Consider the following 17,002-nt stretch of genomic DNA (forward strand, 5'->3'; position numbering starts at 1 on the left):
ATGCACACATCCACACACACATATAGAAGTGCATGTGTATAATATATCTGGAGTGGAAAACAGAGGTTTGAGCCATAGATATAAACTAGAGAATTGCTGGCACAAAGTCATAATTGCATATATATGTCAGTAGAGATCTGGATGGGTATTTACCAAGATTTGGTGGTGACTGTCTATTACTGATTTGGTTTTAGGGAATTCTGCATCTTCTTTATACAGCTCTGTGCCATATGTGAATTTCTGAAAAGAGTATATGTTATCTTTATCAACATCTAAAAAAAGCAGAATTAAAATACAGAGGGAAAACTAAAGGAGATTTGTCTTATTAGAGTCCTTATTTTCTTTTGGGATTCCATAGTGACCCATCCAATATCCCACTATTTATCTCAGTTCCTTGACAACTAGATTGAGCCTCAGTTTCCTCATTCAAACTTAGGGCGGTATGCCACATTAGTACATGTGAAAACTAAGTTTACACCAGAATCCCATGGGGTGCTTTAGAAAAATACTTAGGCCCCAGCCAAAACTACCACTGATCTATATTTTTAACATTAGAAAATAAACAATTAGGCTGGGAGTGGTGACTCACGCCTGTAATCCCAGCTCTCTGGGAGGCCGAGGTGGGCGGATCACCTGAGGTCAGGAGTTCAAGACCAGCCTGGCCAACATGGCGAAACCCCGTCTCTACTAAAAGTACAAAAATTAGCCAGGTGTGGTGGTGGGTGCCTGTAATCCCAGCTACTCAGGAGGGTGAGGGAGAAGAATCACTTGAACCTGGGAGGCAGAGGTTGCACTGAGCTGAGATTGTGCCACTGCACTACAGAGTGGGTGACAAGAGTGAGATTCCGTCTCAAAAAAAAGAAAATAAACAATTAAATCAAAAACAATGAAAACTCATGGTATAAATGCTCTTTTGTATAACCTAGGAATGTACTCCATACTTTTGGGGTTTAAAAATATAATGGTTTTAAATGTAAGGTAATTTTAAAGGTAAAGATGTAATGACTTTAAATGAAATGTAATCTTCAGTTTAAAAATAATCCTTAAATTTTATAATCTGAAGCATGTATTAAAAAGAATCTCAGAAATTAAATACCTGTTCTAAATAAGCGTTCCACAAGACAATATAAATTGTTCATTTCTTTGCTCACTGCTTACAAAAATAATGTATTATTTTTGAGTGCATTTGTATATTATATGTAAAGGAATTAGTTTAAAGTGATTCATACCAAAATACTGTTTTTCTCTCTGTTATTTAAAGTGGCTCCAGGAGGAAAATAAGCAGTAGTACTTGTTGTAATATCTAAGCTTTTACAAAGGTTATCCTGGGTAGCACAGTCCATCCATCCTACATTAACAAGACCATCCTAAAATGGAAAAGAAACAGAAAACAAACCATGTTGTAAATAGGAGGCAAAAAGTTAAAGGGATTTAGAGCTTTACTTAGCTAAAAACACAATTTTTCTACCACAAAATTAAAACTTCATGCCTTAGTTCTACAGCAAAGTTAAGTAGATTTCTAATATTATTAGAAATATTTGAAAGTAGACAATATTTCCAATATTATAAATTAATAAATTTACAAATGTTAAGTGCAGAAAATGGTACTTAGTAACTTGAGAAATGTTTTTTCCCTAATAGAAATCTACTTTTTATAATTCTTTCTACGAATCCACAAAAAACTACATTTACAATTTTTATAGAAAGTGAGCTGTCCAATAGTCTTTCAGGTTAAAGAAAATAAACCAAACTACTGTTTAAGACTTTTCATTATGGCTATCCTTTTCATAATTATACAGTTTATGAGACATTCTCTGTATGTGTCTATAATGTGCATTTAAATTAGTATCTCCCCAGTTTTCATCTACAGTGGCTAAACTAATCCTTTAGTGAGCTCCAAAATCCTACATGAAAAGTACATTTCTCAGACCCTTAAGTTACTGAAAAAATTTTTTGGACTGGGCAAGTTAGTAAACAAATAGAGTTCTAACATACATTCAACTGGGATCTTGGAAAGATAAGGGAGAGTAAGACAGAAACAAGTGAAATAACAGCTGACAGGTTTCCACAACTGATGAAAGATATTAACATAGCTACAGTGATAAAGAAGTCTAGTTAATCTCAATCAGAATAAATAAGAAACTCAGACCTATGTATATCATAATGAAAGTTCAGAAAATCACAAACAATTAAAAGCTAAGAATAGATCTTGATCTAGGTGGTGTTACATGGGAGCATATATATGTAAAAATTAAGTTGTACACTTAAGATTTATTCACTTAACTGCATTTAAGATAGAACTTAGAAAAAATATTTGATTAAAACATGTAACAGCAAAGTTTCAGCGGTAGTAAAATAATTTGTTTAGTACTCTTGCATTAGGTAACAAATGAGTAAGTCAGGATACATGTACAAAATTTCTAGGGTACCCATTAAATGAACAATAAAAGAATGGGTAACTAAAGATCTAGTAGAGATGGGAAATGAAATTTTAAAAATCACTTGATTAATCCAAAAGAAGCAAAAAGGAAAAAGGACTAGAAAACAGGTAGGACAAATATAAAACTAACAAGATGGTAAGTATAAAGCCAACTATATCAGGAATAATATTAAATGTAAATGGACTAAAATAAAGAATGGCAACTAGATAAATACAAAACCTACTTACATGCTGATTGCAGGCTAATAAATATAAGGATACAGTAAGGCTGACAGTAAAAAATGGAAAAATGCCAACATTAAACAAAAGAAAGCTGGTGTAGCTATATTAGTATCAGTCAAGGTAGACTTGGAGGCAAAATACATGAAAGGGGATAAAGAGGGTTATTTCATCAGGTTAGAGATTCAAATCACCAAGAAAACATACAACTCTAAATTAATATCTACCTAATAATAAAACATCAAAATAAATAAAAATTGACAGAAAACAAAGGAAATAGAAATATCCACAAAGTAGTGCAGGATAGTAAAACACTTCTCTGTTATTGATAGAATAGGCAGACAATAAAATTATTAAGATCTAGAGGATTTGATCAACATAGCTAACAAATTGGACCCAACTGATTTTATAGAAATGTGCACTTGTGAATTACAGGATTCATTTCCAAATGCACATGAAACATTTATAAAAATTTACCACATATTGGGCCAGGAAAAAAGGCCTAACCACTTAAAAAAACTGAATCCATGTTCATTATCCACGGTAGAATTAAGCTAGCCAAAAAATAACAACAGTACTTTTAAAAATACCCTTTATGATTAGGAACAAAAAAATAAAGAATCTGTGATTCAAAGAGAAATAAAAATGGAAGATTAAAATATATTTTGAACTGCTAATCAAAATACTATATATATCAAAATAGAAGATGTACCTAAAGTTGTACTAATTTACAATCTAAATTCATATATTAGAAAGGAAAGCCTGAAGATCAATGAACTAATCATTCAAGAACAGCAAATTAAATCATAAAAAAGTAGAGGGAAGGAAATATAGTACTTAAGTCAATGAAATAAAGAAACGTGCAGTAAAAAAAGAAAAATCAATAAAGCTAAAACTTGAGACTTTGAAAAGACTTATAAAGCTTAAAAAACCTCTCCTTGGACAGAATAAGAATAAAAACAGATGACACACACACAAAAAATATGATCAGAAAGTAAGAAAGAACATCACTATAGATACTACAGATATAAAAAAATAGGATATTATGTACAATTTTTATAGCAACACATTTAGACATTTGGTAGAAAGAACGAAGTCTTAGAAAAACAGAATTTACCAAATAGAGGAAGTAGAAAATCAATCAATCAATCAATCAATCAATTGAGATCGGAGAAAAGTCTATAAAAACGGATTTAAAGACAACTCCAGGCCCAGATGGTTTCCTGATAAATTCTACCAAAAAAATTTTTTTTGAGAAAGAAATAACACCAGTTGTACAGAAACTGTTTCCAAACAAGAAAAAAAGAATACTTTCCAACACATTTAAAGGCCAGCCTAACTTTGATGCTAAAAGCGCACAGACTTTACTGAAAAGGAAAAATATAGGCCGATCACTCCGATCACCAAATATTAAAAATACAAAGATACTAATGCTCAGTCCTCACCCTCAAATATTTTGATTTAATTGATCTGAGGAACCTGGTTTTGTTTTTTTTATTATTTTTAAAAGCTCCTCAGGTGATTCTAACGTGTAGTGTTGAAAACTAAAGGCCTAGGCATAGGGTGAAATAAGGAAAGGGAATGAAACAAAAGCATACTAAGTTAGTGATTTTATTATCAAATAAAACAGAATTTGTGTAAAAAAATCCATGATGCACAAAGAGAAATAAATAGCTGCCAAAGGATATAATGTTCATACTGCTGCCAACAATGTCAAAATATGTAAAGGAAGAACTGACAGAAATGTAAGAGATAAATCAATGATTGAAAGTAGAGATTTTAATACATCCCTCTTAGAAATTACAGATCATGCAGTCCAAAAATAAATAACATGATTAATAAATCTGATCTAATAAATACAATATTACACCGAACACAGAAGATATTATTATATTCAAGCTCACAAAGAATCTCCACAATTTTCACAACTGACAAAGTGCCAAGCCACAAAGCCACAAAGGGTATTTCAATGGTGTTAAAAAATCAACATCACTCAGACTACTTCCAAGCCATAACATGAGAGTGAAATAAATTTAAAAATGACTAAAAAAGAAAACAAAAAATAAAGTTGGAAATGACAAAAACACTAACATGTAACTTCAGTTGAAGAGGAATTTATAAATTGCAGAATAATTAAAAAGTAAATGACACTTAGAATACGTCAAAATTTATTGAATGTAGCTAATTATTCAGAAAAAAACACACAGCTATGAATACAGTCATCAGAAAATAAGATTACAAATAGGTGAGTTAAATGTTCAAGAAACAAGGGAAGAAAACATTTCAAATCAATTTCTAAACGTGTTTCTTTACATGGTGATATAATTTTACAAAATGATTGATGCTTACCAACATGCCACTAAGCCTGAGTCGTGTCTGTGAAGTCAAACAATCTGGGGACAAAAAAACCTTATGAGGCAGTTTTACCTTTATGAAGCCTAATGAAAATACTTGCATTTGCCTTTCCCCCAAATTATCATGTTCATTCGAAGGCAATTAATTGAGCTGGCCTCTATGGAAATCCTTCTACTTACACACACACACACACACATACACACTCTCCCTGGCTCCCTCACTCTCTCTCTTTCTTTCATTCTCTCCCTTTAATTTCTAGGATTTCTAGCTACAGACGAAAAGAGTAATCTTCTCTCTTTAGGATAATACTCTCAATCTCTCCTCCTATCCACAATCCGTTTTATCCAAGAGATCTCATAATTGGAGGAAAATAAAATGTAACAGATATTTGATAAAAGTATGTAAAGGATCCTCAAAATACAATAAAATCTTTAAATAGTGCCTTCACTATTTTTATGAAAGTTCTGTAAATATGAACACTATACAATGAGAGAAGATTTAGAAGAAAGAGCTATAGCATTACAGAGCCTACAAAGACAGGGAAAAGCAATTTACCCGAGGTGAGGAGTAAAAGAATCTCAGGGAGTGTAAGAAATTTTGTTCACGTGTGGAAAAACAGAAATTTGGGCAATAGGCCAAAATAAGACAAAATCCCTTGGTGATTAGTTAAGTTTAAGGCTGATGTTCTGCTGCAAGGCAGTGTCTTCCTAGCATAGGACTTACAGGATGGGGTAATGGGTTGATTTTAGTTAAAAGGCAATACCGTTTCGATATAACAGCATGAAGGCTGAGAGATGAAATGTGGGGAAAAGACTCATGATGGGATTAAATACATGCAAATACATTGAGTTACAATATTTTGTTATCTTGGACCAATTTTTAACCAACCACACTGTTTGAACACAGTTACAGTTTGTGGCTTGCTATGCAGAGTACTGAATTTTCAACATAATTTATTCAAGGAAAGGTTCCTAGAAGAAGCTGTCATCTTCAAATATATAATTGTATGAGGCAAATCTATGTACGTTTGAGAGATATATATAAGCATGAAGCAAAGTCCATATTTCCAAAAAATTATTATTTTGGGATGGGTTAGAGCTGTAAACAACTAGTTATTTTTGTGAATTGTCAAATAACATCTGTGGCTACCTGAAGGTACAATTTATCATGAGTCTATTTAAGCTGAAAAAGTGGTCCACTAAACATAAGAACATTAAAAAATGAATTACATTAAAAAGTTGAATGTAAAATTACATTAAAAAACAATAAAAAATGAATAACCTCATGTGTAAAATAATGAAAAAGGCAAATATTCATTAAGAAAAACAATTGCAATCTTGGGCATACACTGTAGTTTCAAGTACTTAATAATTAATTATAGTAGCATACTTAAAACTGTCACTGAAAATTTAAATGTCATGTTCTCTTCATTCCAACAAAATTAAAAAATATTACCTCCTCCTTTTGAACAAAAAGTGATCAGCCAGCCAATACCAGCAGCAAAAGCAGTTTGTATGGCGTTAACAAAATTTCCTTAAAAAAAAAAAAAAAAAAGCAAATTCTGATCACCTATTACTCCTTTACTAATGGAAACAGTCTTCTAAGTAATTTTTCCTTTCTAATCTCACCCTCTTCTAATCCACTCTGAGTTTTACCAGTTATCTTTCCAAAGATACTCTTGAGTATGACAAATTCCTTCAATGGCTCTCCAATTTTTTCATCATATAAAACCTAAATTCATTATTTCATTAAGAAAAAAACTCAAACTGGCAAGTTAGGCCCCTGTGACTTGAACTTTGTCTACCTATTCAGCCAGCTATATTGTATTTCTCCATACCACTTGACCCAATTATTCATCTTTTTGTCAGATTCATGAAGTATTGCCAGTTCCCCAAATACACAGTGATCTACTAAGGTTTCCTATTCATTTTCATGACAGATTAGAAATGACTTCTTTCAAGAAGTATTTTCTAACTCTCTTTTCCCCAACCAGGTTGTTTTACATATGTTATGCTTCCTTAAGCTCTATAACAATAGTTACTATATTGCATTTTAATTGTTTACTAATGTTTTCCTCACTAATGAAGTCACTGATGGCAAGGATTATGTATTTTACTACTGCAGCCCTACTATTTAATAGTTTCTGACACGTAACTTTACTCAATGAATAAAATGAACATCTTGAGCCACGAATACTATTATTTCCTGGATAGCTTAATCTGCCTAAAGGCAGTTAATGAGTTAAAAGCCTAAGATTAGAAGCATTTTTAAACTTTAAACAGAATAGGTTTGAATTTACTGACTGATAAGCATACTTAAAAAAGCAATGAAACACTTGTATTACAAAATATTTAGTTGCACTTTGAGAGATGTCTTCTTACCCTAGCCCTATCTCATATCCATTTCCCATATCTCAATAGTTTCAGTTTCTGTACAAATCTAATTAGTTTGTTAAATTCAGCAGAGTTCAGAGTAAATGACACAATTCCCTTCTAAGAAACATGGAAAAGACACTTTAAAATTTCAGTACTATGACCAAAATGTTAATATTGCCATTAAAAACAAAATACTAATTTCAAAATACCCTGAAAATCAAGCAAATTAAGAAAATAAAATTACCTGTCCAAAGTTCTGTCACTGTACTTCTAACATGCTGCATTGCAAAACTCACTAAACTCTCCTTTGATCTGTCTCCATGATATTTCACTGGGGCCTATTGGTTTTTGGAAGAAGAGAAACATCTTTTACTTTTTCTTTTAAAAACTCAGTAAAAATAATACCAAAGAGTTTGATTTTTATATTTTCTTGAATAATGCAGCAAAGTTCTATTTCTCAATAGCAGAATGTATTTCCAAATGATATCCTGATAATCTTGACAGCACAGATTCTATGGAAGACATTTTAATAATACCATTTATAATGGTTTCAGTTTCATCACTGGAAACTAAGAAAAAAGATATCAGAGCTTTACATTCAATGAGACAATACTTGTAAAATACTTTGTAAACTAAAAAATACAATATACATATTGTATAAATTATGTTCCTTAAGACAGAAACTGGAATTGGCAAACATTTAATTTTAAAATATAGCAAAGTCAATGGTGTTTGGCTGGGCACCATGGCTCACGCCTTTAATCCCAGCACTATGGGAGGCTGAGGTGGGCAGATCACCTGAGGTCAGGAGTTCAAGACCAGCCTGGCCAACACAGCGAAACCCCGTCTCTACTAAAAATACAAAAATTAGCCAGGCGTAGGAGCGGGTGCCTGTAGTCCCAGCTACTCGGGAGGCTGAGGCAAAATTGCCTGAACCCAGGAGGCAGAGGCTGCAGTGAGCCGAGATCGCGCCCTTGCACTCCAGCCTGGGCAACAGAGTGAGAATCCGTCTCAAAACAAAAACAAAAACACAAAGTAATGGGGTTTAAAAATATCTAGGCCGGGCGCGGTGGCTCACGCCTGTAATCCCAGCACTTTAGAAGGCCGAGGCGGGCGGATCATGAGGTTAGGAGATAGAGATCATCCTGGCTAACACAGTGAAACCCCATCTCTACTAAAAACACAAAAAATTAGCCGGGTGAGGTGGCGGGCGCCTGTAGTCCCACCTACTTGGGAGGCTGAGGCAGAAGAATGGCGTGAACATGGGAAGTGGAGCTTGCAGTGAGCCTAGATCGACCAGTGCACTCCAGCCTGGGTGACAGAGCAAGACTCTGTCTCAAAAAAAAAAAAAAAAATTCATAATCCAAAATGTTTATTATCACAGAAGACCAGTGAGATGGCACCTAAAACAAGACTTAAAATGTTCTGCAAATTCCACATACTGTATTTTCTCTAGTATTTAACTTGTCATAATGTTTCACAAATTTAAAAAAGGCTAACTTTATCCCTTACCATTCCAGATCGAAAAATGAAGAGACTGGGATAGCTGTTGACTCCTTTCATTCGGCAAAGCATTCTATCATCACCACAGTTAACAGCTCCAATTCGAAGTAACCCATCCACTTCTTTAGCAAAGTCTCTCCACTATGAGAGAAAAAGAAAACATATTTCTCTGATGAGACCACTTTTCTTCCCTTGAACACACTCCAAGCTATACATTTTTAAATTAGTTTGAAAGTATTTGATAATTATTTTTGATAACTACTATTCATAGAAAAAAAATTCTAACACATAAATTGCAGATCAATTAGAAATAAAACTAGTAATGGGAATGTGAAAAATACGTACTGTGGGAGCTAAATCATGGCAGTGTGAACAGCCTGGGGAGTAAAAGTTTACAAACCACAGTTCTCCAGAATTAACAGCAGCATCTAAAAATAAATAAAACGGAAACAACTTATAATTATTTACTAAAGGTTCATGCATATTTTAGTTAACTTTTTGTGGAGATCAGAATTTTAATGTCATAAAATTTTCATATTGTCTTTCTCATTTTCTGTGTAATTTTTTTCTATATCTTCTACATAAATGACATTCTTAAAAAATTAAAAAATTTTTTTTCCACGAGAAACATTTTCAAATATTAAACCAACAGTAACTTTTTAAAAAAACTCTCCTATGCCCACACTTGAAAAAGCAGCAGCCTCAAACTGCAAGATAAATATGGCCATAAAGTTGTAAAAAGTGACAGCACAAGAAACAGCAGCCAAACCTCACATAAGAGTGTGTGTGCACGAAAGAAATAAAGAAGACAAATAGAGTGACTGAGATTTAAACTCTTCTATTATATGCAGCATAGGTTAAGTAGGTTTAGTCAATTCTGACAGCTACTTTAAACTCTGAAAGAATAAGAGACTTACATAATATAGTAAGGATTGTGGGGATTAAATTTAATCTAAGCCCTAAATAAGACATTACCTTGGAAAATCATTTTGAGGTTTTTTTTTTTTTAACAATTCAAAACATTAATACATATTTGCTAAAATTACAGATTTGAACAACGTATAATATCTAGCTAATAGTACATTTTACATTATCTGTAAAATGACCTGATGCAAGTTACAAATTTTACTCATTTAAAAAATTTAACATTGTAAAAATGTACTTTCACATTCAAGATAAAAAGGCGAGAGTAATTTGCTTTGGGTTAAAGGATTTCCATATAATTTCATGTTAAAATTAGTTATTTTAAAATAAAAATTTCAGAAATTACAGTAAGACATTAAATCACACATGGTATTCTAAATATGTGCAACTAATTCAGGCTAATTAGAAACAGGTGCAGGACTCAGGGTTCATCTACATTTCAAGTATAAGATAGAGCTGTAGGAAAACAGTTAATCTGTACATTATAGGCAAGGTGTATAATTCAGAACTATCAGCTGTTCTTTGGCAGTGTTTTCAAAGTCTGGCAAATGACCATTGTATAGAGGTGGTGGAAAAAATTGCCATATTGGTTTAGACCACAAGCCAGTACAAATTTAGGTAAAAATATTAATAGAATTAATGCAAACTTTAATGAAAGAAGGGATTATCTTATCAGCTATAAACAAGTAATGAGGTATTTTTATATAAAAATAGAAAGCAATAATTACACAAGGTATTACTGTTCATAAGTCTTAAATAAAAATATACTGTAAAACAAATTTGAATGGTATTTGACATAAAACTCTGTTTGCAGTGAAAATGTCTCCCACCCTGCTAACAGGCATACCTCAGATATTGCAGGTTTGTTTCCAAATCACAACATAGCAAGTATCGCTATAAAGGAGTCACACACATTTTCTGGTTTTCCAGTGCATAAAAAAGTTATATTTACACTATACTATAATCTATTTTGTAAGAGCATTATGTCTAACAACAACAACAAAAAAACAATGTACATACCTTAATTAAAAAATAGGCACAGTGGCTCATGCTTGTCATCCTAGCATTTTGGGAGGCTGAGGCAGAAGGATCATTTGAGTCCAGGAGTTTGAGACCAGCCTGGGCAACACAGCACAATCCTGTCTCTACAAAAATAGCTGGGCATGGTGGCACGTGCCTGCAGTCTCAGCTAGTCAGGAGACTGAGGTGGCAGGATCGCTTCAGCCCAGGCGTTCAAGGCTGTGGTGAGCTACTATCCTGCTGCTGAACTCTCCAGCTGGGATGATAGAGTGAGACCCTATCTCTTAAAAAAAAAAAAAAACCCAATGGGGCGGAGCAAGATGGCCGAATAGGAACAGCTCCAGTCTCCAACTCCCAGCGCGAGCGACACAGAAGACCGGTGATTTCTGCATTTTCAACTGAGGTACTGGGGTCATCTCACTAGGGAGTGCCGGAAAATCCGTGCTGGTCAGCTGCTGTAGCCTGACCAGCAAGAGCTGAAGCAGGGTGAGGCATCGCCTCACCTGGAAGCGCAAGGGGGAAGGGAATCCCTTTTCCTAGCCAGGGGAACTGAGACACACAACACCTGGAAAATCGGGTAACTCCCACCTCAATACTGCGCTTTAAGCAAACAGGCACACCAGGAGAATATATCCCACACCTGGCCGGGAGGGTCCCACGCCCACGGAGCCTCCCTCATTGCTAACACAGCAGTCTGCGGGGATCTATCCCCAAGGCAGCAGCGAGGCTGGGGGAGGGGCGCCCGCCATTGCTGAGGCTTAAGTAGGTAAACAAAGCCGCTGGGAAGCTCAAACTGGGTGGAGCTCACAGCAGCTCAAGGAAGCCTGCCTGTCTCTGTAGACTCCATCTCTGGGGACAGCGCACAGCTGAAGGCCAACAGGGGAAGCAGCGGGGGCCTGTGCAGACGCGAACGACTCTGTCTGACAGCTTTGGGGAGAGCCGTGGATCTCCTAACGCGGAGGTTGAGATCTGAGAACGGACAGACTGCCTGCTCAGGTGGGTCCCTGACCCCTGAGTAGCCTAGCTGGGAGACATCCCCCACTAGGGGCAGTCTGACACCCCACACCTCACAGGGTGGAGTACACCCCTGAGAGGAAGCTTCCAAAGGAAGAATCAGACAGGTACACTCGCTGTTCAGCAATATTCTATCTTCTGCAACCTCTGCTGCTGATACCCAGGCAAACAGGGTCTGGAGTGGACCTCAAGCAATCTCCAACAGACCTACAGCTGAGGGTCCTGACTGTCAGAAGGAAAACTATCAAACAGGAAGGACACCTATACCAAAACCCCATCAGTACGTCACCATCATCAAAGACCAGAGGCAGATAAAACCACAAAGATGGGGAAGAAGCAGGGCAGAAAAGCTGGAAATTCAAAAAATAAGAGCGCATCTCCCCCTGCAAAGGAGCGCAGCCCATTGCCAGCAACGGATCAAAGCTGGTCAGAGAATGACTTTGACGAGATGAGAGAAGAAGGCTTCAGTCCATCAAACTTCTCAGAGCTAAAGGAGGAATTACGTACCCAGCGCAAAGAAACTAAAAATCTTGAAAAAAGAGTGGAAGAATTGACAGCTAGACTATTAATGCAGAGAAGGTCATAAACGAAATGACAGAGATAAAAACCATGACACGAGAAATACGTGACAAATGCACAAGCTTCAGTAACCGACTCGATCAACTGGAAGAAAGAGTATCAGCGATTGAGGATCAAATGAATGAAATGAAGCGAGAAGAGAAACCAAAAGAAAAAAGAAGAAAAAGAAATGAACAAAGCCTGCAAGAAGTATGGGATTATGTAAAAAGACCAAATCTACGTCTGATTGGGGTGCCTGAAAGTGAGGGGGAAAATGGAACCAAGTTGGAAAACACTCTTCAGGATATCATCCAGGAGAACTTCCCCAACCTAGTAGGGCAGGCCAACATTCAAATTCAGGAAATACAGAGAACGCCACAAAGATACTCCTCCAGAAGAGCAACTCCAAGACACATAATTGCCAGATTCACCAAGTTGAAATGAAGGAAAAAATCTTAAGGGCAGCCAGAGAGAAAGGTCGGGTTACCACAAAGGGAAGCCCATCAGACTAACAGCAGATCTCTCGGCAGAAACTCTACAAGCCAGAAGAGAGTGGGGGCCAATATTCAACGTTCTTAAAGAAAAGAATTTTCAACCCAGAATTTCATATCCAGCCAAACTAAGTTTCATCAGTGAAGGAGAAATAAAATCCTTTACAGATAAGCAAATGCTTAGAGATTTTGTCACCACCAGGCCTGCCTTACAAGAGACCCTGAAGGAAGCCCTAAACATGGAAAGGAACAACCGGTACCAGCCATTGCAAAAACATGCCAAAATGTAAAGACCATCGAGGCTAGGAAGAAACTGCATCAACTAACGAGCAAAATAACCAGTTAATATCATAATGGCAGGATCAAGTTCACACATAACAATATTAACCTTAAATGTAAATGGACTAAATGCTCCAATTAAAAGACACAGACTGGCAAACTGGATAAAGAGTCAAGACCCATCAGTCTGCTGTATTCAGGAGACCCATCTCACATGCAGAGACATACATAGGCTCAAAATAAAGGGATGGAGGAAGATCTACCAAGCAAATGGAGAACAAAAAAAAGCAGGGGTTGCAATCCTAGTCTCTGATAAAACAGACTTTAAACCATCAAAGATCAAAAGAGACAAAGAAGGCCATTACATAATGGTAAAGGGATCAATTCAACAGGAAGAGCTAACTATCCTAAATATATATGCACCCAATACAGGAGCACCCAGATTCATAAAGCAAGTCCTTAGAGACTTACAAAGAGACTTAGACTCCCATACAATAATAATGGGAGACTTCCACACTCCACTGTCAACATTAGACAGATCAACGAGACAGAAAGTTAACAAGGATATCCAGGAATTGAACTCATCTCTGCACCAAGCGGACCTAATAGACATCTACAGAACTCTCCACCCCAAATCAACAGAATATACATTCTTCTCAGCACCACATCGCACTTATTCCAAAATTGACCACATAATGGAAGTAAAGCACTCCTCAGCAAATGTACAAGAACAGAAATTATAACAAACTGTCTCTCAGACCACAGTGCAATCAAACTAGAACTCAGGACTAAGAAACTCAATCAAAACTGCTCAACTACATGGAAACTGAACAACCTGCTCCTGAATGACTACTGGGTACATAACGAAATGAAGGCAGAAATAAAGATGTTCTTTGAAACCAATGAGAACAAAGATACAACATACCAGAATCTCTGGGACACATTTAAAGCAGTGTGTAGAGGGAAATTTATAGCACTAAATGCCCACAAGAGAAAGCTGGAAAGATCTAAAATTGACACTCTAACATCACAATTAAAAGAACTAGAGAGGCAAGAGCAAACACATTCAAAAGCTAGCAGAAGGCAAGAAATAACTAAGATCAGAGCAGAACTGAAGGAGATAGAGACACAAAAAACCCTCCAAAAAATCAATGAATCCAGGAGTTGGTTTTTTGAAAAGATCAACAAAATTGACAGACCGCTAGCTAGACTAATAAAGAAGAAAGGAGAGAGGAATCAAATAGACGCAATAAAAAATGATAAAGGGGATATCACCACCGACCCCACAGAAACACAAACAACCAGAGAATACTATAAACGCCTCTACGCAAATCAACTAGAAAATCTAGAAGAAATGGATAATTTCCTGGACACTTACACTCTCCCAAGACTAAACCAGGAAGAAGTGGAATCCCTGAATAGACCAATAGCAGGCTCTGAAATTGAGGCAACAATTAATAGCCTACCCACCAAAAAAAGTCCAGGACCAGATGGATTCACAGCTGAATTCTACCAGAAGTACAAGGAGGAGCTGGTACCATTCCTTCTGAAACTATTCCAATCAATAGAAAAAGAGGGAATCCTCCCTAACTCATTTTATGAGGCCAACATCATCCTGATACCAAAGCCTGGCAGAGACACAACAAAAAAGAGAATTTTAGACCAATATCCCTGATGAACATCGATGCAAAAATCCTCAATAAAATACTGGCAAACCGGATTCAGCAGCACATCAAAAAGCTTATCCACCATGATCAAGTGGGCTTCATCCCTGGGATGCAAGGCTGGTTCAACATTCGCAAATCAATAAACGTAATCCAGCATATAAACAGAACCAAAGACAAGAACCACATGATTATCTCAATAGATGCAGAAAAGGCTTTTGACAAAATTCAACAGCCCTTCATGCTAAAAACGCTCAATAAATTCGGTATTGATGGAACGTATCTCAAAATAATAAGAGCTATTTATGACAAACCCACAGCTAATATCATACTGAATGGGCAAAAACTGGAAAAATTCCCTTTGAAAACTGGCACAAGACAGGGATGCCCTCTCTCACCACTCCTATTCAACATAGTGTTGGAAGTTCTGGCTAGGGCAATCAGGCAAGAGAAAGAAATCAAGGGTATCCAGTTAGGAAAAGAAGAAGTCAAATTGTCCCTGTTTGCAGATCACATGATTGTATATTTAGAAAACCCCATCGTCTCAGCCCAAATCTCCTTAAGCTGATAAGCAACTTCAGCAAAGTCTCAGGTTACAAAATCAATGTGCAAAAATCACAAGCATTCTTATACACCAGTAACAGACAAACAGAGAGCCAAATCATGAATGAACTTCCATTCACAATTGCTTCAAAGAGAATAAAATACCTAGGAATCCAACTTACAAGGGATGTAAAGGACCTCTTCAAGGAGAACTACAAACCACTGCTCAGTGAATCAAAGAGGACACAAACAAATGGAAGAACATACCATGCTCATGGATAGGAAGAATCAATATCGTGAAAATGGCCATACTGCCCAAGGTTATTATAGATTCAATGCCATCCCCATCAAGCTACCAATGACTTTCTTCACAGAATTGGAAAAAACTGCTTTAAAGTTCATATGGAACCAAAAAAGAGCCCGCATTGCCAAGACAATCCTAAGTCAAAAGGACAAAGCTGGAGGCGTCACGCTACCTGACTTCAAACTATACTACAAGGCTACAGTAACCAACACAGCATGGTACTGGTACCAAAACAGAGATATAGACCAATGGAACAGAACAGAGTCCTCAGAAATAATACCACACATCTACAGCCATCTGATCTTTGACAAATCTGAGAGAAACAAGAAATGGGGAAAGGATTCCCTATTCAATAAATGGTGCTGGGAAAATTGGCTTGCCATAAGTAGAAAGCTGAAACTGGATCCTTTCCTTACCCCTTATACGAAGATTAATTTAAGATGGATTAGAGACTTAAATGTTAGACCTAATACCATAAAAACCCTAGAAGAAAATCTAGGTAGTACCATTCAGGACATAGGCATGGGCAAGGACTTCATGTCTAAAACACCAAAAGCAACGGCAGCAAAAGCCAAAATTGACAAATGGGATCTAATTAAACTAAAGAGCTTTTGCACAGCAAAAGAAACTACCATCAGAGTGAACAGGCAACCTACAGAATGGGAGAAAATTTTTGCAACCTACTCATCTGACAAAGGGCTAATATCCAGAATCTACAAAGAACTCAAACAAATATACAAGAAAAAAACAAACAACCCCATCAAAAAGCGGGCAAAGGATATGAACAGACATTTCTCAAAAGAAGACATTCATACAGCCAAAACACATGAAAAAATGCTCATCATCACTCGCCATCAGAGAAATGCAAATCAAAACCACAATGAGATACCATCTCACACCAGTTAGAATGGCAATCATTAAGAAGTCAGGAAACAACAGTGTTGGAGAGGATGTGGAGAAATAGGAACACTTTTACACTGTTGGTGGGATTGTAAACTAGTTAAACCATTATGGAAAACAGTATGGCAATTCCTCAAGGATCTAGAACTAGATGTACCATATGACCCAGCCATCCCACTACTGGGTATATACCCAAAGGATTATAAATTACTCTACTACAAAGACACATGCACACGTATGTTTATTGCGGCACTATTCACAATAGCAAAGACTTGGAATCAACCCAAATGTCCATCTGTGACAGACTGGACTAAGAAAATGTGGCACATATACACCATGGAATACTATGCAGCCATAAAAAAGGATGAGTTTGCGTCCTTTGTAGGGACATGGATGCAGCTGGAAACCATCAT

At 36.3% G+C, this 17,002-nt stretch overlaps 1 protein-coding gene across 7 annotated transcripts in view; it reads right to left on the reverse strand.

The window, feature by feature from the left end:
* DNAJC10 (DnaJ heat shock protein family (Hsp40) member C10) overlaps positions 1-17,002 on the reverse strand; it is a 69,032-nt gene that overhangs the window by 40,845 nt on the left and 11,185 nt on the right. For 4 of the 7 annotated variants that reach the window (XM_033230949.1, XM_033230951.1, XM_033230953.1 and 1 more), the window contains 7 exons: positions 9,238-9,320; positions 8,902-9,033; positions 7,634-7,727; positions 6,470-6,547; positions 5,009-5,052; positions 1,230-1,367; positions 154-240 (listed from right to left, as the gene is read on the reverse strand). In XM_033230949.1, coding sequence (XP_033086840.1) covers positions 154-240; positions 1,230-1,367; positions 5,009-5,052; positions 6,470-6,547; positions 7,634-7,727; positions 8,902-9,033; positions 9,238-9,320 — 656 coding nt within the window. The remainder of the gene's footprint in view (positions 1-153; positions 241-1,229; positions 1,368-5,008; positions 5,053-6,469; positions 6,548-7,633; positions 7,728-8,901; positions 9,034-9,237; positions 9,321-17,002) is intronic. The other 3 variants (XM_033230956.1, XM_033230955.1, XM_033230954.1) reach the window with 2 other exon arrangements.

Source organism: Trachypithecus francoisi, unplaced genomic scaffold, assembly GCF_009764315.1.
Source record: "Trachypithecus francoisi isolate TF-2019V2 unplaced genomic scaffold, Tfra_2.0 Lachesis_group13, whole genome shotgun sequence".
NCBI classification, from domain to species: Eukaryota; Metazoa; Chordata; class Mammalia; order Primates; family Cercopithecidae; genus Trachypithecus; species Trachypithecus francoisi.